The sequence below is a fragment of the Leopardus geoffroyi genome, chromosome A3 (genome assembly GCF_018350155.1).
Source record: "Leopardus geoffroyi isolate Oge1 chromosome A3, O.geoffroyi_Oge1_pat1.0, whole genome shotgun sequence".
NCBI lineage: Eukaryota > Metazoa > Chordata > Mammalia > Carnivora > Felidae > Leopardus > Leopardus geoffroyi.
Window position 1 is genome coordinate 115,234,286 of NC_059336.1, and position 22,969 is coordinate 115,257,254.

General features: G+C 49.3%; 1 protein-coding gene across 6 annotated transcripts in view; it reads left to right on the forward strand.

The window, feature by feature from the left end:
• Window positions 1–6,135: 6,135 nt before the first annotated feature.
• Window positions 6,136–22,969, forward strand: part of GALNT14 (polypeptide N-acetylgalactosaminyltransferase 14) — a 208,995-nt gene continuing 192,161 nt past the window's right edge. The window contains exon 1 of one of the 6 annotated variants that reach the window (XM_045447249.1): window positions 6,136–6,781. In XM_045447249.1, the coding sequence (XP_045303205.1) occupies window positions 6,653–6,781 (129 nt within the window). In that variant the 5' untranslated portion in view covers window positions 6,136–6,652. The remainder of the gene's footprint in view (window positions 6,782–22,969) is intronic. The other 5 variants (XM_045447253.1, XM_045447254.1, XM_045447251.1 and 2 more) reach the window with 5 other exon arrangements.

Consider the following 22,969-nt stretch of genomic DNA (forward strand, 5'->3'; position numbering starts at 1 on the left):
TCTATGTGGAGGGAAACTGCAAAAGGGAAGGAGTTTTTATTTTAAAAAATAGCATCTTGCCAACAGGGGGATGATATTAATATCATCTTCTGATGCAGCCCAGTCGAGTTCAAATGCTAAAAGCACTTTTCAAATAATCTATGTTTAATTAATATTTGTACAGCACTTAGAGAGAGGAACTGAAGAGAGTTGCAGAGTATGGCTACAAAAATAATTTTCCTGTTGCACTGTAGCTATTTCTTAGGTCGACTGAAGTGCCTCTACCTGGGACTCATATTATTACTCCATGGAAACTCAACAGAGAGGAGGAACCAGATCTTTGAACACTAAAGCCTGCGTCCTAATGACCAGCTTACACTTTCTTGAAGAACCGGAAACAGGCCTTATGTTTATTTGTATTCCTTACAGCCAATTGCCCAGAATCTATAATCACCATGTATTTTTTTTATTGCTTTGCCGATTACCTGGAAACCTCTGGGCTTAGTCGCCCCCCCACCCCACCCAGTGTCACAGCTCCCTGTTTCACTTGAGGGACATCACTTGGACAACGGGTGTCTCTGGATAGATACACGATAACCCAAGCTTTAGTAATGAACTTATTTTCTTGCTGTAAGTAGATCATGCAGCTTCTCTGGGCTCCACTTTCCTTAATTACAAAGTAAGGAGTGTTGAACTAGATGTTCTCCAAGGCCCCTTCTGACCCTAACATAGTCCAATTCATTATTTCCCCTTTGCCTTGGCTGGGTATATCTGTTCAAGTTAATAGAATGATGGTACACAGGACATATCAGCGCTTAGTAAGACATTTATGGCTCAAGTATGGGTTGTAAACTGGCAGGCAGCAGGCTGGATCCAGACGGCAGACCTGTTTAGTTTATAGCCCACCTGAACTTTCTCTTTTTTTGAAGGATGGGAATTAAATCAGTTAATAGTTCAAATCCAGGAGGTTTCACATGGTAGTCTGGACTTCTGTTTCTGTTGAGAAGTTGGGAAACTCTGGCACCCCTTTACACCGGCAATGATCAGTTGGCTCCTTGTGAGTCTTGCCTGCACCCCCAGCACTGCGACCTCAGAACGAAGGTTGAATGCCAGTTCCATCGTGACCACTGTGCTTGTGCTGTTGTTTCCCTGACCCTATCTATTCATGTTTCTTTCATGGCCTGTGCAGGTATGTGGGCGAAAGGACGAGATGGTTGGAGGGATAGAGTCTGATGTCAAGAGGCCCTGCCCTTTGAAGGGACATCTGTGCCAGGAATCCACTGCTTTCCGGGATGTGTGAGCTGCTAGGTGGGTGAAATGCCTTCAGCCGGTAAGTGGGGTCAGACACTGACTGGTGTGGGCAATATAATAATTTCCTATTTAAAGCTGGCTCGATTTGTCTATACTGTCTCATCTTTGAATAAATATCTTAAATGTCACTTACTCAGAAAAGCACCCCACATGAACACTTAGTTTATTCTGAGCCCAGCGCGCGCACACACACACACACACACACAAACACACAAGAACTTTTAACATCAAAGACCCGCATTTTTAGTCACTTAAGAAAATCAATGTTGTGTTTAGCAACATCATTGGAAGTCGTCCTGTCCATTAGAGTGGCCATCTAGTTTATTGTCTAATATAGGAATTTCTTAAAAGTCGAAGAGGGCACTATTCATAATCATGCCAGGAAAATAGGAATAAACCGACCTTCTCAAGCAAACCGGGCACGTGGCTCCCCCTGTTCAGTATGCAACATCCACAAATGACTTGATGACAGAATCTGCCAATGGCCCCTGGAAGGTGTCCTGGGAAGGAGAGTTGTCCTATTTCTACCCCTGGGCATAGTCGGTTCCTCTCACTGCTGATGTTCCTGCCGGATGAGAAAGCACCCACCACAGTTGTATTCCTTCTGGGTTCCCAGCTCTCTTGCTCCCTTCTACCTGCACTGATGCCTCTAAGCTTGAGTCTACCAAGGACTGTTTGATGGTCGGAGATCATGCAGGCTGTCAGACCTGGCTATCGGAAATTTGGGACCTGGGGAGCAAATGACACCTGTCTTTGGGTTCCTCGGTTTCTTCTGTGTGTGCTCTCCTCTTTCAGAGACACTCCTAGGTAATTCTGTTTATTAAATAATCTTCCTCTACTTTTCTTTAAGCTAATCGGGTCACCCCTTCATGCAACTAGAACTCTGCATTTTCTGGTGGGGGTGGATGGTTCATGGCTCAGGTCACTGCAGGACATTAAGACACAAGATCAAATCACTCTCTACAACCCACAAAGACACCATGGCAGCCATAGTAAGTTTTCCACTTGCTATTTGGGTGAGGAGCAGAGAAAGTTGGGGGGCACATGTAATGAAGGGAGAAGCAGGCTTTTGAAATGCAAAGCTATAAATCCCTTTCTAGGAAGCAAATTATAGAGGGGTACCGAGGGAAAACAAGAGGTGGGGGAGGAGGGGGGTAGTGGGATAGTGAAAGGAGTTGCTTAATGGATAGAGAGCAGTCCAGAACAGTGACTCTCAGATCCCTGAGATAAAAGCCACCCATCTACTCACCAAAGATGAGAGGAAAAACCAGTTGGCCTTATTCTTCTGACAACGATACACCAGTGTGGCAGACAGAGGAGGTAAGGAGGTTGGTAAGAGCTCATTCGCATTTACCACGCAGCCTAAACTATTTCATCACTCACTTTATCAAAAGACCTTGCAGGAGACTTGGGACATGTGGTTGTAACAGAAGCCACCGTGGCAGGGGAAAGGGAGAGGAGCACCGAGGAAGAGGGCTGATGTATTATTTACAGTTGGAGAACTTGAACAGAGCAGACGGCAGGGGTCGGCCCGAAGACCTGGGTCTGTACGACTGTGGAATAAAGACAAGACATCTTTGAATTCTCCGTTGCTCCTTCTGCTGCCAGGGCCCCCTGCCAGTGCTGGGCCGTGTGCGTGTCTCGTCTCTCCGCTGTGCTACGATCTGCCCGGCTACCGCTTAGCCCTCCCTATGGCCCAGAAGGGGTAAAGCCCTCCACAGCAAGCTGTCCGGGCCTCTGTGGGTAAAATCTCATTAGGTCGGCACAAAGGGCGTCTCGCTGGGGGTGACAGGTCTAATGAGCATGCAGATAGAAGACCGCAGGCACACACGTGCTGTCACTTAAGTCACGCAGTGGGCAGAGAGGACGGATACAGGGACTCGGATCTGAGAGCAGCAAAAGGCTGCAGAGAGCTCGCGGACAGTGACAGGAGGACAGCGAAAGGAAGCCGGAAGCCAAGGGTGAAAACCCAAAGCAAAGGCCATTGGAGAGCATGTGCCTTGGACTCCATAGCTTCCCCCTGTTTCCAGCTCACATTTGCTCCATATGCTGCTTTACACAGCTTTCCGGGGCCATAATGGGTTTTATTCCATAGTTTTTATACGAACACGAATGACTCACATCTGCTCCAATACCCAATTTCCTCTCTAATGTCTTCGGCTGTGAGGAGAGAACAGCTCGCACAGAACTTGCCAACAATAGGAGTGGCGGGAAGAGTCCTATGCCGGGGACAAGGAAGGTCAGGGCCTTGTGTGTGTGAGCTCGAAGGGCCTCTGAGAGGGCGTGGCATTACAGATGGGGAAACGGAGACCCACCCAGAGAACTGAGGAATTTGTTCGGGAATATCAACACCAGGGAGGTAGATCCATTTTAGGGCACCAGGAGAGTCCTAATTCCTTATTCCTAACGAGAGTTCTTATTTAATTTATCTTATTTCCTGCCATGTTAAATCTTTTGCTAGGAGCTTTTCCTCCCCATATAAGCTGTGATGAGAAAAAAGTAACTTGGATTAATCGCCAGTGATAGCTAATCCCCCACTGGGATCAACTGTGCTCTGCATTACTTAAGCTGGTTATTAAAGTTTTAAATATCCGCCAGAGCGAATGGGGTGGGGGTAGGGGTGAGGGGGCCCATGCCGGGTCCTGGGAGAGACCTACAGGGCTGGGTCCTGCCTGGGGACCCACTTGGTTTCCAGAAGCTTGAAGTCCCAACTGAAGTGCATTTCAATCCTGATGACCGTTACTGATGTGACAACCCAGACTACTATACCTTTGGGCTGGATCAGGTAACGACTCTTGGCAAAACTGGATTCCCTTGACAGCTTCCAGAGGACCAGGGGATCTTCTCCACTTGAGTAGAGGGCAAAATAACAATTCAAGAAGCAGACAATCCCATGGAAGGCAATCCTTGGAAGGCAATCCCTGCTCTCCCTTGCAGGCTCTGCATGGAGCTGCCACGGGAAACCCAGGGCCTCGGTTTCCCCAGATGTCAAACAGAACGAAGCCCCTCAGCCCCATGGCGGCAGGCAGTGTGGTGCTGCACCATGTCTAAAGCCTGGCGGTTGTGTAACCGTCTGCCATCTGTTACTCGGAAGCCGCATCACAAAGCGCTGAGCAATGGACTACGGTGTTGCAGCTCCTGCCTGGAGCCGACAGCATCTCAGCGGCTTGCCTGGGGGTCCCCTGCAGAGCCTGCTGCAGAACAGGGCGCCAGCCCAAGGCTGCAGGTCCAGGGTGAGGCCCCTGGCAGAGACCCAGGGCACTCACAATGCTGCACGGATGGGTTCCCTTTTTGCTCCCCTCACCCCTCCCATTACAGTGATCTACCTGGATTTTCGCCCCGCCAAAGTGGTGGCTGGGGAGCCTACCCCAACCTTTCAGCGTATAGAGTTCTAATAAAGGCAGATTCTGGACCACCAGTCCCCCACCCCCAGGGTTTTGTGTGACGGTCTGAGAGCTCAGCTGAATCTTAAGATGGGCTGCCAAGAGAGCTCAGCTGTTCTGGGCTGTTTGATTTCCACCTCTGCTCCCAACCAAAACCTTGTTACCTACAGCCTGGCCAAGAACTCTTTGGGGCTGTGAGGCAGGACTGCCCTGTGGCTGAACGACAAGGCACCAAGTATAGGGGGCTTTCAGCAGATTACTCCATATGTGACTCCACTTCTTGGGGGCTCCATTTTACTGGAGAATGAATTCCACAGCCCTGCTTTACACCTGCCTCGCCTCAGGGTATGGGCTATCCCCTATGCTGAGCTCTGTGGGGACAGGCAAGGGGACAGTGGCTCTACGGTGGTAGGTACCTCATCCTTACCTCCCCGAGCAACTTAATGAGATAAGCACCCCTCCAATTAAGACCGCATACATTCAAATGGCACAGTTCCTGCAGCCACTGTTCCCCAGGCAGGACAGAGTTTTTAACACCCCTCTTCGAAGGGTCAAATGATTCGAATAACACCAGCACCCTGCATTCAGCTTTCACAATTATTCACTCACTTGTCCAAGGAGGTATTACCACCCCCATTTGGCAGATGAGGAATCTAGGGCTGGGGAAAGCTGAAGGACTTGCCCAATATTCCCATGGCCAGTATGGCTGACCCAGGCCAGGAACCCCTCCTCCCCTGACAGCACCATTATTCTAGTCTAACTGAGGCCTGCGTGCGAATCCAATCTGTTATTTGCGCTGCTTCTAGACCCAAGTAGTTTTCATCTGCAGAAAGGAGCAGAATGCATTTTTTCCAAGGGCATTTGGGAAAGGGGGCTTTCCCAGGGTCATTCCCAAGTACCTCATGTGGTTGGCGCAAAGTTGGAACACCGCCCCCCCCCCCCCCCCTCGCTCGCAAGCGCAGAGCCCTGATGCTTACAGGGAGAGAAAACCCTTAAGGGAGATAATTGCGCCTTAATTTTTAAAAAGATTTCTTTAAAGTTAAATTTAGACCATCTCAGCGTTCCATTAAGCAGAAAAAGTTGCCAGGCACCTGCAGGCAGGCATAGAAACACCCCGGGGGAGTTGGCTGAACTCGGCCTTGGCCCTGAAAGGCCAGGAGAGTGAACCGCGGTCCAGGCGGCAGCCCCGCCAGCGCCCGCGTCCCCCGGTCCCGGCGCCGGCTCCCGGAAGGCGGGTGCACTGGGGACCGGCTCCGGGCGTGAGCGCCACGTGCAGCCCCCGCGCCGAGCGGGAAAGTCCTCCCAGGCACAGCTCAACCCGGCCCGGGCTTGGCCCTTAGGTCCCGCCTTGCGGCTGGGGTGGCGGGCCTGCGGGGGTACTGTTCCTGCCCCGCCCCGGCCCAGCCCCGGACGGCCCCGGAGCCGCGGCCAGGGCTCGGCTGCGCCGGCGGCCCCGGAGCCGCACCTTGCGCCTCACTCGGCGGGCGGCGGTAGCGCCCCCCTCGCAGAGCCCCGCTCGCTCCCGCCCGGGCTCCCTCGGAGTCGGTCTGTCGGGCCCACGCTCTCGCTTCGCTCCCTCCCCTCCCTCCTCCCTCTTGTTCTTCCCGGGGTGCCGGGCACAGCCTCGGATTCCTCCCTCCCCGCAGCTCGAGTCCGTTTCCCTCGCGGCGGCGGCGGCGGGCGAGGCGGCGGCGGCGGCGGCGGCGGCGCAGGGAGCATCTCAGCTGCCACTGCGCTTCTCCGGCGGGAACGTGTGTCCAGCTTGGCTGCCCTTCGGTCCTTCTCGGCCCCTTTGCGCCCCACGACCCCCGCCCCTGCTCGCTTCTCTCCGAAGCGGGCGGAGCACCCAGCAGCTTCCTGCCGCCCCTGCACCCTGATCCGGCGGTCGGCGCTCTCCAGGACTCCTGCCCCGCCGACCCTGACCGCCAGGGGGTGCCCCAGGGGCGTAGCGTCGCGGAGAAGACTAGGCAAACGGGACCATGCGGCGCCTGAATCGCCGCTTGGCTCTGCCGATCTTCGGGGTGCTCTGGATCACCGTGCTGCTGTTCTTCTGGGTAACCAAGAAGAAGTTCGAGCTGCCGCCGGGACCTGAAGTGCAGACCCCCAAGGTACGGGCTTGGGCGGCGTGGTGGGCGCGGGGCACTGATTTGCAGGAGTGCGCGCAGCCCGCGCGCCGGGTTTGCGGGCTCCCGGGAAGCCAGGGCGGGAGTCCGGGTGCCGCGAGCAGGTAACGGGGCGCCGGATGCGGCCACAGGGTGATGTTTCTGGATTTAGGAAGGCTCGAGGCATCTCCCGACCCGTGAAGTGTGGCAGTGGGAGTGGGTGTGGGTGGCGGGAGCGCGCTCGCGGGCAGAGTGGGGAGCTGAACTTGGGCAGCGCGCTGGGGTCCCGGGGCGGAGGGGACGCTGCAGACGAGCCGCCCAGGGGTGGCGGTCCGTGGACGCCGCGGGAGAGTCGCGGGCGGTGGGGTCGGGTGGCAGGGCGGGCAGGTGCTGGCGCCCGCGAGGAGTCTGGCCACGGCGCTGACCTCCTTCCTTCCCGCAGCTGCCAGGCCCGACCAGGGGAGGCCGGAGGCCCGGGGTGCGCCGCGCGCGCGTGTGCATCGCGGGCGAGCGCCGTGCAGCCTCCCGCACGCTGGCTGCCCGGGCCCGCCGGCCTGTCGCCACCCCTGCTTTCTAATTGTCCCCGATCTCTTTAGCTGCGTGGGAAGTTGAATGTGCCCTGAACACCACCGAGGAGCCTGTAAAACCAGACGCCTTGATGTTGGTGGGGAGTTGGGGAAATGAGAATCCAAGTGGCTTTTCCAACTCCTGCCCAGTGGGTTCCTCCAAGCCCAGCCAGAAGGTTCTCCCTTTAATTTACATTCACACATTTACCTTTAATTCAGAGTCCCCATTCCTGAGTCTCCTCTTCCTGAGACCTGGAACACAGGTCGTGGGACACAGAAGGAGGCCTCTGGGGGTTCCTGACCAGGCAGACAACATTTACTAACTGGGTCCAGAGCAGTCTTCAGGGACTTGGAAAAAGCCCTTGGAAGAGGGTATGGTCTGAAGCCGGAGGCTAAAAAAGGGGGGGGGGGAATGGGGAGAGAAGGGGGTCTCCCCAGTAAGTCCATACAGAGGCCCAGTTTGTGCCATGTAAACAATAGGTGCTTCTTCATAAGTAATTGTGTAAGTTGGGTGGTATCCTCATTTCATAGATTAAGAAACAGGTTCAGTCTTTGTGCCTTGCCTTAGGTGGTTCTGACTTGAACTCAGACCGCTGATATTCAGAACCTTTCCACTAAATCAAGGTGTCTTTCAGATCCCTTTTTAACTAAGTCTTCTGGCACTTGTGTTTTGGAATCTTGCTAATGCCGAGTTGAGTCCCACAAGCGTTTATTGACGGTCTGCTGTGCGCCAGGCAGTGTGCTAGGTGTTATGGGTACAAATATGTAGATCTCACCTTCTAGGGGTAGGGGCTTTGCTCAGGAATGTGCCAGGATCATACAGAGTGCTGAGCGCCAACAGGGCTCAGTGTACTGGGTGTCATGGGAGCCTGGGGACTTCCTGGGGGAGGAGGATGTGACAGAACTGAGTTGAGAAGGATGAACAGTAGGTTTGCCAGGAGGTAGGGAGGGCATTCAAGGTAGAGGTTAACTGTACCAAACAGGCTCAGAGGAATGACACAGCGGGTTGTGTGAATTTGGCATAATTTGAGTGTAAACCACGTGGCTGACGGCAGGAGTAAGGGCGGGCAAGTGTGAAAGGGTCGGATTGGGTAGGACCTTGGGGGTGCTAGGGGCCCTTGGAGGGGTAGTAAGCAGGGGAGTGAGAGATCAGACTGGTGACTTCAAACAGCCTTTGGATCAATTTTCTCACCTCAGACCTGCCTGTAGATCTGGAGAGCTTTTCTTCTTTTTCCCCCAGGGTGGTTCTGCTCCTTGTGATGCAGTTAATGATGCCTGCAGGGACGTGAACTCTCTCTGTTTTGCATTGAACCTCATTACCTTAAGCTTACTTATTCTTAGTTTACACCAGGGAGCTGGGACAAGAGATCCGTATCCCTCTTTGTGCACTTTGTCTTTCGTCTTTACCTGCCTCTTCTCGCCCTGGCATGTGCTGGACACACATTTACTGAATCCAGCTAGATGCCAGGCTCTGTGCTGGGTTTGGAGGCTGCTGCGATGAAGATACTATGTCCCTGCCCTTTGCAGGGAGGTAGGGAGGCTCTCACAAGTTCCTGGTTGAGGCAGAATTACAAACAAGTGAGTAGTGGGTGGGGTGGGGGGAGTGGTCTAATATTGGAATTCTAGACATAGTGGTGTGCAGTCATGGAAGAGGTGGGCTTCTAGTTTTGGCCACTTGCTTTTGGTCTTAATATCTTACTTCTTCTTCCTCCCATGTTCTGTGTCCTTGAGAGCACAAATTCTATAGACTTTTAAAATCTTGGGGCGCCTGGGTGGCGCAGTCGGTTAAGCGTCCGACTTCAGCCAGGTCACGATCTCGCGGTCCGTGAGTTCGAGCCCCGCGTCGGGCTCTGGGCTGATGGCTCAGAGCCGGGAGCCTGTTTCCGATTCTGTGTCTCCCTCTCTCTCTGCCCCTCCCCCGTTCATGCTCTGTCTCTCTCTGTCCCAAAAATAAATAAACGTTGAAAAAAAATTAAAAATTAAAATCTTGATACCTTTTATTATTAGGCGCCCTTCTTAGTATATTTCTCCTTTCTGTTTTTTGCCTGTATGTGTGACCTCGTGTGCCCACGTATATGTGTTGTGTCTCTTCGTGAGTGTATTTGTGTCTGGTAGATGAACACCCCTCCGTATCTTAGGATATGTGTATCCGAGGAAAGAGACGGAGAGACAGAGTCCTTCTGAGCGCCAGAACAATGTTATTGCCATGACTGACCTGTTTAGGAAATTTGCACATCCTGTACAAAGGCGTGCGGTTGGTTCCCAAACCTGACGGCATGGCAGAATCCTCTGGAGAGTGTTTAACATACAAGTTTTGTGGCTTATTGCAGAGACTATGATTCTGTGGGTTTGGGAGAAGGTCCCAGAATCACTGTCTATACAAGTGTTCCGTGTGAGTCTGAAGCAGCCTATTGATGGGTATAATATTTAGAGCTAGATGAGGAATATTAAGTGTGTTGATTTTTTTTTGTAGTTTGGCCCCACGCAAACATGGCCGAATGATTTCATTCTTCTTGAGTTCCTCAAGGACCAAGCTCGTGTGAGCATGTGCACTCAGGCGAAGTAACAAAAGCTAGCATTTGTGTGGTGCCTTACAAATTCACAAGCTCTATTTCACACGTATTCGCTCATTTAATCTCCACAACAACCACATAAGGCAGATAATACGTTTATGCAGATAAGCCTGAATAATGAAGTTATACAGTTGGCCCACGACAACAAGGCTATTATTAAGTGGCAGCATCCGGGGTAAGAATGGAATGGGATCGTTTTCGGCACCGCCCACCCACAGGCTCCTTCCATGCCGCTCTGCTGTGTGGACTGCCTGGATCTGCACTTGTGGGTAATGGGGTGAGGCTAGGGGTGTTCACAGCATGTGCTTCCCAACCTCCTTTCCAGCATTTCCATGGTTTGTGCCTAGACACTTGCCTTTGGAGAGCTCCAGGGAGGGGGGAAGGTGTTGGTATAATTTGTGGGGGAACCTCCTCAGGGGGGAATCCTGATCTGCTCTTGGAGGAGGCCACCTGGGGCTGAGGAGGCTCCTTTGGCTGGACAGAGCTCCCCCTGGTGGGGAGGGTCCGGTTGCAGTCAATGATTGCAGCATCCTTTCCAAGGCAGAGATTATTTCCTCAATTATTTCCTCAATAGTAGGAATTTGGATGGGATGTTTGTCTATTGTAGGCAAAAAACTCAGTTTTGTGTGAGTTCAGTATCCTAGCTTTTCCTAGGAAATGATCATTCATGGTCCTTTGAAGAGCTCTTGACTTGGACACATTGAAAGGAAGCCTTAGGGAAGTTTTTGTCCATCCTGGACTCCTTCCCACCTTGGTAGAGGGGGTCAGTTTATTTCCCAAAGCACAAGCAGTGGGTGCCCTTCACTTAAAAATATTTAGAAGGGCCCCTGGGTGACTCAGTTGTTTGTGCATCTGACTTCGGCCCAGGTCATGATCTCGCAGTTTGTGAGTTCGAGCCCCGCGTCGGGCTCTGTGCTGACAGCTCAGAGCCTGGAGCCTGCTTCGGATTCTGTGTCTTCCTCTCTCTCTGCCTCTCCCACACTCTCACTCCATCTCTCTCTCTCTCAAAACAAAGAAACATTAAAAAAATTAAAAAAATATTTAGAGAAGTCAGGGGACTTCTCTAAAAAGAAGTCAGAATATCAACAAGCACTCTTTTTTTTTCTTTAACCTTGAGCTTCCCCCTCCCGCCCTCCCCCCGCCCCCACACCCCAGAAACTGGGGAGGAGAGGACTGGGGCTGGGGCTCCTGGGCCAGGGACCCCTCCACGTAGACTTTCCACGGCAAGTTGCCTTCCCTGGAGTCCACTACAGGCTGTAATTCCCAGGCCCTTAAATTTTTTTCCCAGTGTTGGAAAGCATCCTCATTGGCCTGGGGATGGGATCTCCAAAGTGGACCTGATAATAAAGTAAAACCTGTGCCTTGTCACAATCCAACTGATGTAGAGAAGGCACGCTACACTCCTGGTTTAAGAAAATTAATTGGATTTTTTTTTTTTTTAAGTTCCAAGAAGGGCTGGCTCTATTAATAGCTCAAGTAAAGATTTCTTTAAGTTTGACTTCTTAATGTTGATTTGATTCTTTTACTGGGTCCCTCCCCCCTCCAAATTCTGCTGAGCTCCAATTCCTAATTGAAAATCGTGTAACAAGTTTGATGTCTTAAGTCAAACTGTATTTTAGTGATAAATACTATACCAGTAAAAATACCTGGAAAATGTTTTCATTTCTTCTCTCCTGTATCATTTGTTTGCCATTTGGAGAATTATACAATAACCGACAGAATTAACAAAAAAAAAAAAAAAAAAAAAAAAGCAGCACATTTGTCTCTTCCAAGAAACTAAATTTAGTCCAGGGGCTTAGGGCTTAGTAAAAGCAAAAGAATTTGAAGCCTGAGGGTACTTTTTGAGGAAGGTATTGGAAATGTAAAGGCTTTGAATAAAGTGCCTCGGGCCCATGTAGATGTATTTGTGCTCTACTAGAAATATAGCAAATGCTATTAGAAAAGAGCTTGTCTTTTGGTAGTATTTGCATGCCACAAATGCCTTGAGTATATGACACTGTTATTTTATTCCCCATTTAGTAGATCATTTCTCCCATTAAAAAAAATCATAAATTTTAGAGAGAGAGAGAGAGAGACCCTGTTAATCTGCTGACACTTGGAGCATGCATCCTGGACTCTGTCCAAGGAATTTGACCCTGGCGTGACCAGAAGTAGCCACCATCAGATGAGCGTCCGTTGTTTCCTTCATTCCTGCGTGTGCTGGTGCCAGGCTCTGGGCTCTTTGCCCCCCCGCTGTGGTTCCCAAAGCAGGTGGAGGGTAGTGTTGCTTCGTGGTCCAGCAGCGGCTGCTGTACAAGGCTGAGAAATATGAAAGTAGCAGGTTGGAACCTCAGATATTCAAGAAATAGCCTGTTTTTGTAGATATCAACAAGCTATTTATTTATTTATTTATTTATTTATTTATTTATTTTTTACCCTGAGCTCTCCCCTGCAGCCAAATTCAAGCCCATCAGGCTGGTGGGAGTCTGCCCACACTGGGTTGTACCCACATCCCAGCTTGCTTTCTGGCTAAGAAAGCACTACCCTTCAGGGCCAGGTGGGAGGCCCTGTCTAGGGACCTATGGATCGGATCATTCTGAGGGACTCTTTTTGAGTCAGTGTGGGGAGCTCTCTCTCTCACTAAACCCTTGTTCACCGAAGTGGCCTCCTGCTTTTGGAAACAAAGACCAGGAATCCCTGTCTCAAATGTTCCTGGAGGCATAGAATGATACCTGCTCAAGTCAGGGAAGACAAAGGGCCAAAACCAAGAGGGAAAGAGAAATTAATGTTCCTGTCATAAGCCTCCCTCAGCCTGTCTAGAGACTACCCTTTTTCAAGGTTGCTCGTGTGTTTGCTTCATTTCAAAGTGTTAATTTCCACTCATCAGAGGTCATTTATAAACTAAACAGGGACAGAATGAGGCTGCCTTGGCTGATGCCTGAGGCCCAGGGTTTCCACCCGGCCTGGTTCACAGGATAGCTCGTCTGCCTCCTTTGCCTGTGTCCTTTCCCGAAGCCTTCCACCGCACATTTCCAAAACCGTCTTCTCCATTGTCAGGCGCATTTGAAGATATGTGTTGCCGTGCCCTTGTTTAGTGTCTAACGTGTCCAGTTCTGTCGCTCCTCCAGAGAGCATCTCAAAGTCCCCATTGCACTTTGTGAAAGAGTGTCTGAATTAGAAAGCAGGGACAGATCCCCCGCTCCTCCGTCCGGGGCAGTGTGCGAAGCCTGCCATGGCTTTTGCACATGCCACCCCAGAGACCAACATTAGAGACCCACCATCTGTGGGGTACGTGAGTGTGAATGTGCCCACTGCCCGCCGCAGCTGGCCGCAGGGCCCCTGGGTGGTCAGCCTTCCCACTCACAGGAGCCTCAGAGACTCGCACTGTTCACTGCAGTCAGGAGACTGAGAGCCCGACCCTCCCCTGGCAGCTCGTGTCACATCATCACACGTGGTTTCACCTTCTGGCTTTTCTTGTGTGTGTGTGGCCGTCCGTTGGCCGTGCTGGAGGGAACTCCGGTCCTTTCTCCTGGGACCCAGTCTCCCTAGCTGTGAAATGGGGGCAGCGTGGCTACGGCCCCCCTGCCTGTCTCGCCCTCGCCCCGCCAGCAGGTCTCAGTCGTTTCGGGTAATTTGGGAATGACTCTGAAAGTAAGACCTCGTGGCTATAAATAATTACACCACAGATACTCCGTGTCTATTACTTATCTTTTAATTATTTTACCAGAAACGCTAGATTAACCAAAAAAATAAATCAGTCTCTGAGTCCTCAGATGTTGAGCTGATTAAGAAAGAACCCCTTTGGGATATGGAAGAACACACACGCGTACTCGGGTACCCTGGGGAATTCTGCAGAAGCTCCTGAAATCTGCTGGCTCTGGTATTTTAGTATTTCAGAATAAATGGCCTGATGTGACCTTCTGGGGCAGCAGTGTTTGCATTTGGCAGCAGCTGCTGCCATCACAGGACCTAATGAACAAACGCTCGGAAGCTGAGAGGGGAGAGAGAGGGAGAGGTCTCTGCGGTGTTAGCTGGGGGTCCTCTTTCCTCCTGCTTCTCTTTCACACCATCCCCTCTTCCCTCCACCACATTCTCCCTCCTCTTATTTGTGTCTCCTGGAAAGCTGGTGGGGTCTAGAGCAGAGAGCCCCAGGGCACTCGGCCAGGAGCCCCAGGAAGAAGTCTTGGGATGGGGGGACAGGGGCCTGGGACTTCCCTGTGGCTCCAGCCAAGGTCTCGAGCAGCCTGTGTCCCTGATGCCTTGGATGAGAAAGCAGTTGTTAATGAAGGAGGGAAGTGACTGCCTTGCCCTGGGCCACCCCGGGCCATTCCGCTCGCTCGGATGCCCTGGGAGCAGCGTGAGCCTTCTCGCAGAAATTGAGGAGCCGTCTGACCCACGGCGTCCCGGACAACGCCGCTTCCAAGTACAACGTCTCTTCTGCATACCATTCCCAGAGACAAGATTAGGCACTTAAAAAAATAATCAAATTCTCCTCATGTCACTTGTCTTCTTAAATGTAAGCACTACAGAGATCTTTCAAGGAAATGCAGGGGAGAGCTGTATGCTCACATGTTCCTGCCATTGGATTTGAATTCCCAGATGAAGGGAACAGCCACCCAGCTGCCTCCTTTCTAATGATCCTGGTTGTTTAAATGCAATTTGCATCTCATTCCAGGCCAGGAGAGAGAGGGAAGTATCTAGAGAACGGGTATGACTGCCCCATCTTGACAAGCTCTCTCCAAAGAGGCTAACTGTCCCTTTTCCTTGTCTCACTATGGTTTAGAAATTAGGATTTTCTTCCCTGTGGTCGGGACTGGAGATTTATGTAGCTTTTCTTGTTCCTCTGAGAACACTTCAGTCATTCATTACCCGCACCCCCCCCCCCCACCTCTCCCCAGCCACAGAGAGACTGGTCCAATCAATATTTATGCGCCCATCACTCGCAGCTGCAACACACAGGAATAATGCACGCCAAATTCCTTGATGGCCATTGAAAAATTAGCTGGCGCCCATATTTCAGGCTCGTTGTATTCTAGGATCTCGGGGAGATCAGAGCACGTGGTGCACAGATTAATTAAGCTGCCCAGATAATTGGCTGTTAATAGACGGCCAATTGATGGCTGCCAGATGGGTGCGGAATTGACTAAGGTGCTTATGGCGGGGCTGGGGTCTTCATCGGTGGGGGAACTGGCTCAAAGACTTGATTAATTAAAGGTGAATCAGGAACAGGATGTTAAGCGGGAGCTTCTTTCCTCCACCGCTTCCTGTGATGTTTTACAGTTTACACGGTGTTTGTATTCACAAATGCCTCCTTTGATCTTTCCTGCAACCATGTGAGCTGGAAGTTAGTAACACTCTCACTTTCTGAAGTATGATGAAGCCGAGGTTAGAAGGGGGAGGCGACTCTGGCAGGCACCCCCAACCAGTAAGTTGTCTTGAACTCACTCTTTTGACTCTAAAGCTCATGCTGTTTCTATTATGGTCATGCTCAGCTTCTGCTTAGCATTGAAATCTATTTTATGTAGGTACATGTTATATGTATATTTTCATATGGACAAAAGGTTAGCGCTCTTGCTGAGCAATGACTCCTGACCTCTGATGGAAGACCAGTGTTGCTTTTCTGCATGCGGAAGGGAACTGAGGAGTGAATTAGGGGCACCAGAGAGCCCATCTCGGAAGGACCACAGCAGGTCCAGGAAGACTTTGGGTTTTCTTCCAGGAACGGCCAGGTTTGACTTACCCCCAGGCCCTAGAGAAACATTCCACAGGATGCTACCTTCTGCTGTGGGAAGATGCTGGGCCAGAGTGGCTCCGTCCACGTGTTGGTGAGGACGTCCCTCCTAGGCTGGCGGGGTTGACAGCCGGAAATGAAACTTTGCTGTCATTCACGAGGCTGTTCCTCTCAAAAGTCAATGGGATTGTGCAATTAAGACAGACACCGTTGATTTGAATCCCTTTCCTGATGAATGTGGTGCTTGGACAATCAGAAGCAATTCCCCTCTAAGAGGAAGAATGTCACTTGAAAGAACCTAATATGTCCTGTTTGAAATGCAAGGCAAACATGTGGTGGATGACTCCAGGGAAGTGCCTCTGTCCCCAAGCAGAGGGCGCCCTGCCTGTGTGGTGCTGTTTAGCCCTGAAGACCCCTTGATGACTGCTCAGTGCTGCCTTGTAGTCAGACTGACTGCCGGCTGCACCCAGTACCAGGCTCAGCTTCTTCACGGCTGCTTGGGAGGATGGGTGTTACTAACGTACTTGCTGTCCGTGTGTACGTTTCAACTTACGAAAGCAGAAAATCAGGAGCTGCTAATGTCTTCTTGGATATTTTGTCTGCAGTTCAGATTAACTACTGGAGGGCTCATGGTGGTGCTTTTGTTATGTGGTCTGAATGACAAAGTCAGTGTCTACTCCAAGATCCCAAGCGGAAACATGGTTTTTTCACTCTTGTCTATTTTCATGGAGCATGGCAACATTAAAGGGAACTATATTTTTAACAAGTGTGCATGGAGTCAGAACAAAAAGAAATGTAAACCTAATAAGTCTGATATTTTCCCTCTCTACTCGGAGGCCCTACTGATTTTCTAATCATATTTGCCCAATTCTGGATCACATAACTCCCTGGAATTCTCCCTGCCTCTCTTAAAACTGGCATTATGGTTTCTGCTCCAGGTTTTAGCTGTTCTCTTACAATGGAGCATGTATTTTGGAAAGCTTCTTGGTAGTGTCTACAAAAGCTGACCATATGTATATATCTTTGACCCTGCAGTTTTGCTCCTAGCTAGAAACCCCAGAGAAATATATTTGTATTCCGGTGAATGTCATGTAACCTGAATAGGAGTTGGCACACTTTTTCTGGAAAGAGCCAGACCGTATGTATTTTTTTTTTTTTTAGGTTATACAGTTCCTGTTGTAACTACTCAACAGTGCTGTTATAGAGTTTACAATAATGTAAGCAAGTGGAACATGGCTGTGTTCCAATAAAACTTTATTTATGGACACTGAAATTTGCATTTCATGTATTTTTCACATTTCATGAAATAGTCTTCTTTTAGTATTGCGTATTTTCAAATATTTATACATGTAAGCTGCATTCTTAGTTTGCAGGGTGTGCTGAAACAGGTGGGAGGCAGGCCAGATTTGGCTGTGGGATCCTATTTGTATAAAGCATGAAATCAGGCCAAACAAATGTATGGTGTTAGAAGTCAGTTTCATGGGGTTAGTGACAAGAAGGGGACAGGGGTGCTTGGGGAGAACTGGTTCTGTTCAGTTTCTTGATCTGGGTGCTGGTTATTCGGATGTATTCCCTTTGTGAAAAGTCACTGAACACACACTCTTTTCTGTTTGTGTATTTCACTTCAGTAAAAAGTTCAAAAACAAACAAACAAACAAACAAACAAAAACCTCTGAGTGTGTGGCTTCTGACTCAGATTTCAGCACCTCACTTGGGGTCAGAGTATGTAGTTTTCATTCTTTTTATAGCTATTGATTCCTGTTTCCTGGATGAGACCGTCTCTGGAGAAAGGTCTTGATCTGTCTTTCCAGTTTCCCCAGTCTTATTCCCTTTAATAATAATAATAATAATAATAATAATAATAATAAATAATCAGGGAGACCTTTAACAACTGGTGTGCCAAGGGTACCAGCGAACCAAAGTATGTGCTGCGTGTTAACCCCTTAGTTGCTGGATCACGGGAGGATGGGGAGGATTCTAGGAGAGTGGGTGCTGGGGGAGGGCCGTCAGGACAGTGGGAACCATGTGTAGGACTTTGGCTGGTGTAGCTGTCCCGTGGTGAATCCAGGCTAAAACCTGCTTATGCCTATAGGTAAGCGGCGGAGGTTTAATTCCAGAGAATGGAATTACGTGGCACAAACTATTGGCTTGCAGAAAACCAGCTGTTGGTGGGTGTATCCAGGATGAAAGCAAAGAACTAACAATCTGAGCCCCTAGTAAGTGCCAGGTGCTGTGTGTGTGTAGTCGTCTATTCATAACAACCCTGTACAGTCGGTATTATTCGCTTCACTTTTCAAGGAGGAATCTCAAGGCTTAGGGAAGTTCAGTGACTTTCCCAAAGTCATGCGGCTCGCAGGTAGAGGAGCTGGATTCCAAGAGGGACCTGTCTGGCCCTTGAGTCTACCTCTTTGCACTTATCACTTGTTCACCCCATGCTTCCTTCTGTCCCCTCACCCTTGCACCCCCTGTGCTGTCTTGGAAGTGATGACTTGGATAGATCTTTCTTTACCTTAGCAGCCAGCCTTTATAGCAGCCTTTGCTCTGCTTCCTGGAATTATACACCTCTTGTTTACACCAGAAGCTATTGAATGAAGTAGTTTTATATCAGAAGCTGGCTCTTCTAGGACGAGTCCTTTTATAACAGTAATCAAAGAAAAAACTTTACAACATTTTCAGAGGGAGATATATTGTGCTTTCTGGACCATTTGACATCCTTACGAACACTTCTCTCCGGCAGATGACTGGGAATGTTTCTCCTCCCAGGGTTAAACTTTAAAAAAGGAAGTCCTCAAGGTATCCCATTCTTGCGAGTGTTAAGGTGCTTTAGGTGTGCCTCAAGACAGATTGGAGAGGGGACAGTGAGAACTGACCAACAGATACAAAAATGCGAAGGCTATAGTGGATGGCTACCCACTCCCAACATCATCCCTCCCTCAGAGAGTAGTTCCTTCCCTAGCATAATAGCACCAATTATTTGGTTGTTTGTGCTGAGGAGTTGAAAGCTATCGTGTGCCGGGAAAATACTCAGCATGGAGCAGTAATTATGGATCAGCTGATGATAAAGGATGCATCGGATTGACTGCTAATTAGATTATTAGCAGGAAAAACAAATACCTGCTATTAATACAATACATAAGCTGCATTTATGATACTTTCTACTTTTAATGCATATTCCTTTTTATAATGTGCAGTTTCCTTTTTTTCTCTTTCAGAGCCAAGACCTCCAATTTTCCCTAGTTGTACTAAGCATATTTGTTTATTGAGCTGTAATCTGGTCATTTTCTTGTTTCCTTCTGGTCCCAAAGTGGGGTTGGGAGAGCTGATATGTATTGAGTGCCATATGTCAGGCCCTGAAGTGTGAAGTGTGTCAGGTCTTTTATGGGAAGAAGGCGGGCTATTCTAGAGCAGCGTCTGGATCTTTCCCATGGCACTGTGGCACTGTGTCTTTTTAAGGGGTTAGGGATCATGGGGTTTTCTTTGTGAGATCAGTGCTGGACTTAATTGTCAAAGAGATGACCCCGTTGCTTTTTGTGTGGCATTTTAAGATTTGGTCTTTGTTACCCTGGATTCAAGGTGAATGGGATGGACATTTGGGTGTTTCAGGTGCTGGCACTCCCCACTACTCCCCACCAGGTCAGCCATGTAGGTTGACTGCGTGTCCCCTAGCAGTGTGAAAGTCCTAGCCACCTGGGGTGGCTAGGAGTTCCATGGGTCTTCTTCCATCTGAAAGAGCCCTTGGGAGCTCCCTGGGCTGCCTGGGAGGTTGGCAGGCTGAGAGTTAGTTGGTGCTTGCCAGTACGGTCATGCTGGGTGGTGTTAAGGCTGGCACCCTTCTGGGGCGCCTGGGTGGCTTGGTCGGTTGAGCGTCCGACTTCGGCTCAGGTCATGATCTCACGGTCCGTGAGTTCAAGCCCCGCGTCGGGCTCTGTGCTGACAGCTCAGGGCCTGGAGCCTGTTTCAGATTCTGTGTCTCCCTCTCTCTCTCCTCCTCCCCTGTTCATGCTCTGTCTCTCTCTGTCTCAAAAATAAATAAACGTTAAAAAAAAATTGAAAAAAAAATTAAAAAAAAAAAAAGGCTGGCACTCTTCTGATTAAACAGTGCCTGAGCCATACAGGTTGTTAAAATGTTCTCTTATAAATATTATCTCTGGATGACATTGAATAGCCTTATTTTACTAATGAGGAACTTGAGGTTCATGAAGTTCCAATAACTTGCCCAAATCAGTAGAGCTAGTAAGTGGCAGAGCTAAGACAGGTCTGGGTGATTCTGGAGCCCATGCTGGGGTGTCATCGGGATGGTTCACAAGGGGCAGTGAGCTCCTCGAAGGAGTTTTTCCTTTTGAGTGGCTGGCCAGCATGGGGAGACAGAGCAGGCAAATTCCCCTGCCACTAGGTCAAGCCCATCAATTCATCCCACAAGCCCCTATGGGGCACTATTCTATGTGAAGCTCTATGTAGGAGATGTCCCAGCTGGGGTCCTGCCCTCATGTCCAGGGCAAATTTGGGGCAGTAACGGAGCATGGAGCTGTGGCTGTCTGCTGGCTCCTGGCCACTTTTTCTCTAAAACTACCTCCCTCCTGGGTTTTACATTTGTTGTGTATTACTGGAAGGATACAGCTGTATCTCTAGGATGGTTTTTTAATGGTGAAAGGTACCGCAAGATGAAGAGGCGTCTTTCCTCTCTTTTGAGTTTTTAAAGTGGAACATGAGGCCAAGGGGATAGAGAGAATCTTAATTCGGGTTCACAGGATAAAGGCTTGAGAAGATTGCTTTTGAATTTACTAGTCATTTTTGCAAGGGTGACTTTCTTCCCCTGATCATGTCACTCCCCCGTTAGCTCAGAAAGTTCTAGTTGAAGGTCAGTCTCATCCTGAAAAGCTGTTTCACTAAAACAGGAACCTGTTATTCTACTATGCCTCTTATTAGAAGAAAAAGCATTTAGGGAGGTCTTTTAAAGGCATTTCGGTGATTTTTGAAGAAGGGCATTTGTCGGGATCTACTTGTCCCCAAAGTGTGTGCTGTTTGAAAAGCATCGTCCTAGTGGAAGGCAGACAGGAAACTTCAGGATAGAAAATAGGCACTAGAAAATAGGGAAACTTCAGGGTAGAAAATAAGGTGGCTGAGCAAGCCACGTGGGTCGAATTGTCTGGGGTGCCTCTTGTGATTCTATACTTATTTGGGCACCAAGAGCTGGGTCTGCACATGGGCCAAATCCAGTCCCTTCCTCCTGCTGTTTATGTACGGCCTAGGAACTAAGAATGGTTTTGGTTTTGTTTTTTTTACATTTTTTAATGTTTGGGAAAAAACTCAAAACAAAAATAATATTTTGTGGCACATGAAAACTGTGGGAGATTCAAATATCAATGTCCGTCAGTAAAGTTTTACGGGAACAGTCACGCTGGCTCCTTTATGTGTTCTCTGTGGCGGCCTTCACACTGCCCTGGCAGAGCTGAATGGTGAGGGAGACTGGCTGGGTTACAAAGCTCACATTTTACCGGACCCTTTAGAGAAAAAGTTTGCTAATCCCTGCCCCAGACCTTTGGTTCTCATAGTGTGATTCCTGGGTGGGGGTATTTGTTCACCTGGAAGTTTGTTAGACATGTCAAACCTCAGGCCACACCTACCGATTTCACATCCGCGCTGAAGCAAAACGCCCACATGGTTTCCATGCAATTAAAGTTTGAGAAATGCCATATTAGGTGTCAACTGACTCTTACAAAAAGCTTATATGGGACAAACTGAGGTCTAGAGTTGGTGCCACGTTTCCCTATTTGTAGTGAATTCAGTGGGATTGGATCATTCAAGTCTAAAGTCCCGTTCACCCAGTTAGACTGGGGGGGTTCTTCTACTTAGAGCTGCAGAAGGATCCAGGAGGCCTCCTCAGTGCTCCCAGGAACATGGGAGGGGCCTTGAATCTTCCAGGCGTTGTGGTCTCAGCTGGAACATCATTGACCAAGCCCTCGTCATTGTGCTGACCCCCGGGCTGGGTTCCTTCTGATGCCCTGAGTCCCCACACTCAGGGTCCCGCCTACCTAGGGGCAGCACTGAGGCGTCCCTCTTGGATCTTGCTACACCCTGGGCACCCAGCACTCTTAGGACTGGCTGCCTCCATTGTTTTTCCAAGTTAGAGGAATTCCTTTTTTCCATCACCCTCTGTGCTACTTATTGTTTCAGCAACACGGGCTTTTGCATACCACCTTCCTGGAAGCAAGGGAGCATCAAGTCCTGGTTGTGTGTTGAGATGAGGGGTTGGGGTACGGCTTGGGGCGGGAGTGAGCAGGTAGAATGCAATGTGAAGAAATATAATCAATATCTCAATATGTGATCCTACCACACCTGCAGTATATTACGATGGAGTTGATGGGACAACCAGTGTAATCTAGGGCAGTAGCAAATGTAGACTGTCTTCCTGTAGAACAAGGGGTAACTTCTGTAGGAATTTAGAGAAAGGGAGATTGTGTGGGTGGCAGGGGCAAGGGAGGTCTTATGAGGTGCTAGGCCTCCAGCAAGAGTGAGCAGAGGTCAGTGGAAACCAGGAGCAAGCCAGATGTGGAAGAGTTTGAAAATAAAGTCATTTGCTTATTTTTGTTCTAAAACGCAAGTATGTCTGAAAGTAAACAGATCTCCCAGGTTGGGAATATTATACCCTACTCACTGGGGACTTTGTTTAGTACATGTTTTGGGTTTAAGTGTTTTAACTGCTCAGAGTATGCTAATTACTCTTAAGGTAGCAATTCAGTGAAATTTGAATTTGACGTTCCCTTTCTTTTACCCTTTTGGCCTAAATGAGAGTGTATGCTTTTCATTTCTCACCGAGTTTGATTCTGTTTTTTCCTGACCACCTATTTTCATCTTTAATTCATGTGGCTGCTTCCTAGAGAAATGCTCCTCTGGAAAATTCATCTCATCTGTCTACATTCGCCTCGATGAAACCTTGGCGGGGCTGTGGCCAAAAGTCACCTACAAAAGGCATGAACTGAGGGCGTATGCTTGGGGTCCTGAGTCCCGAAGACCTGAGTCCACATGCATTAGTTGGAGGAATGAAGTGGCAACATCCCAGCTGTTGTGACTGGGAGGATGGATCACAATGAGGTTCTAGAAGCTTCCCTCCTTCTTACATATACCAGGTAGCCCAAGGCCGATGGCCTGTTTGTGTTACCTGTTAATGTGTGGCTGATCCATGGAGACTCTCTCCAGATTACCCATTTGGGAAGCTAGATTAGGAAAGGACCTAATGCAGCGGACATGCACATAGGCTCATGATGTAGCATGTTAAAAAAAAAAAAGTAGGATTCAAAATTGTGTCCATAGTAGGACCTTATTTTAACAGAAGATGTATATTGAA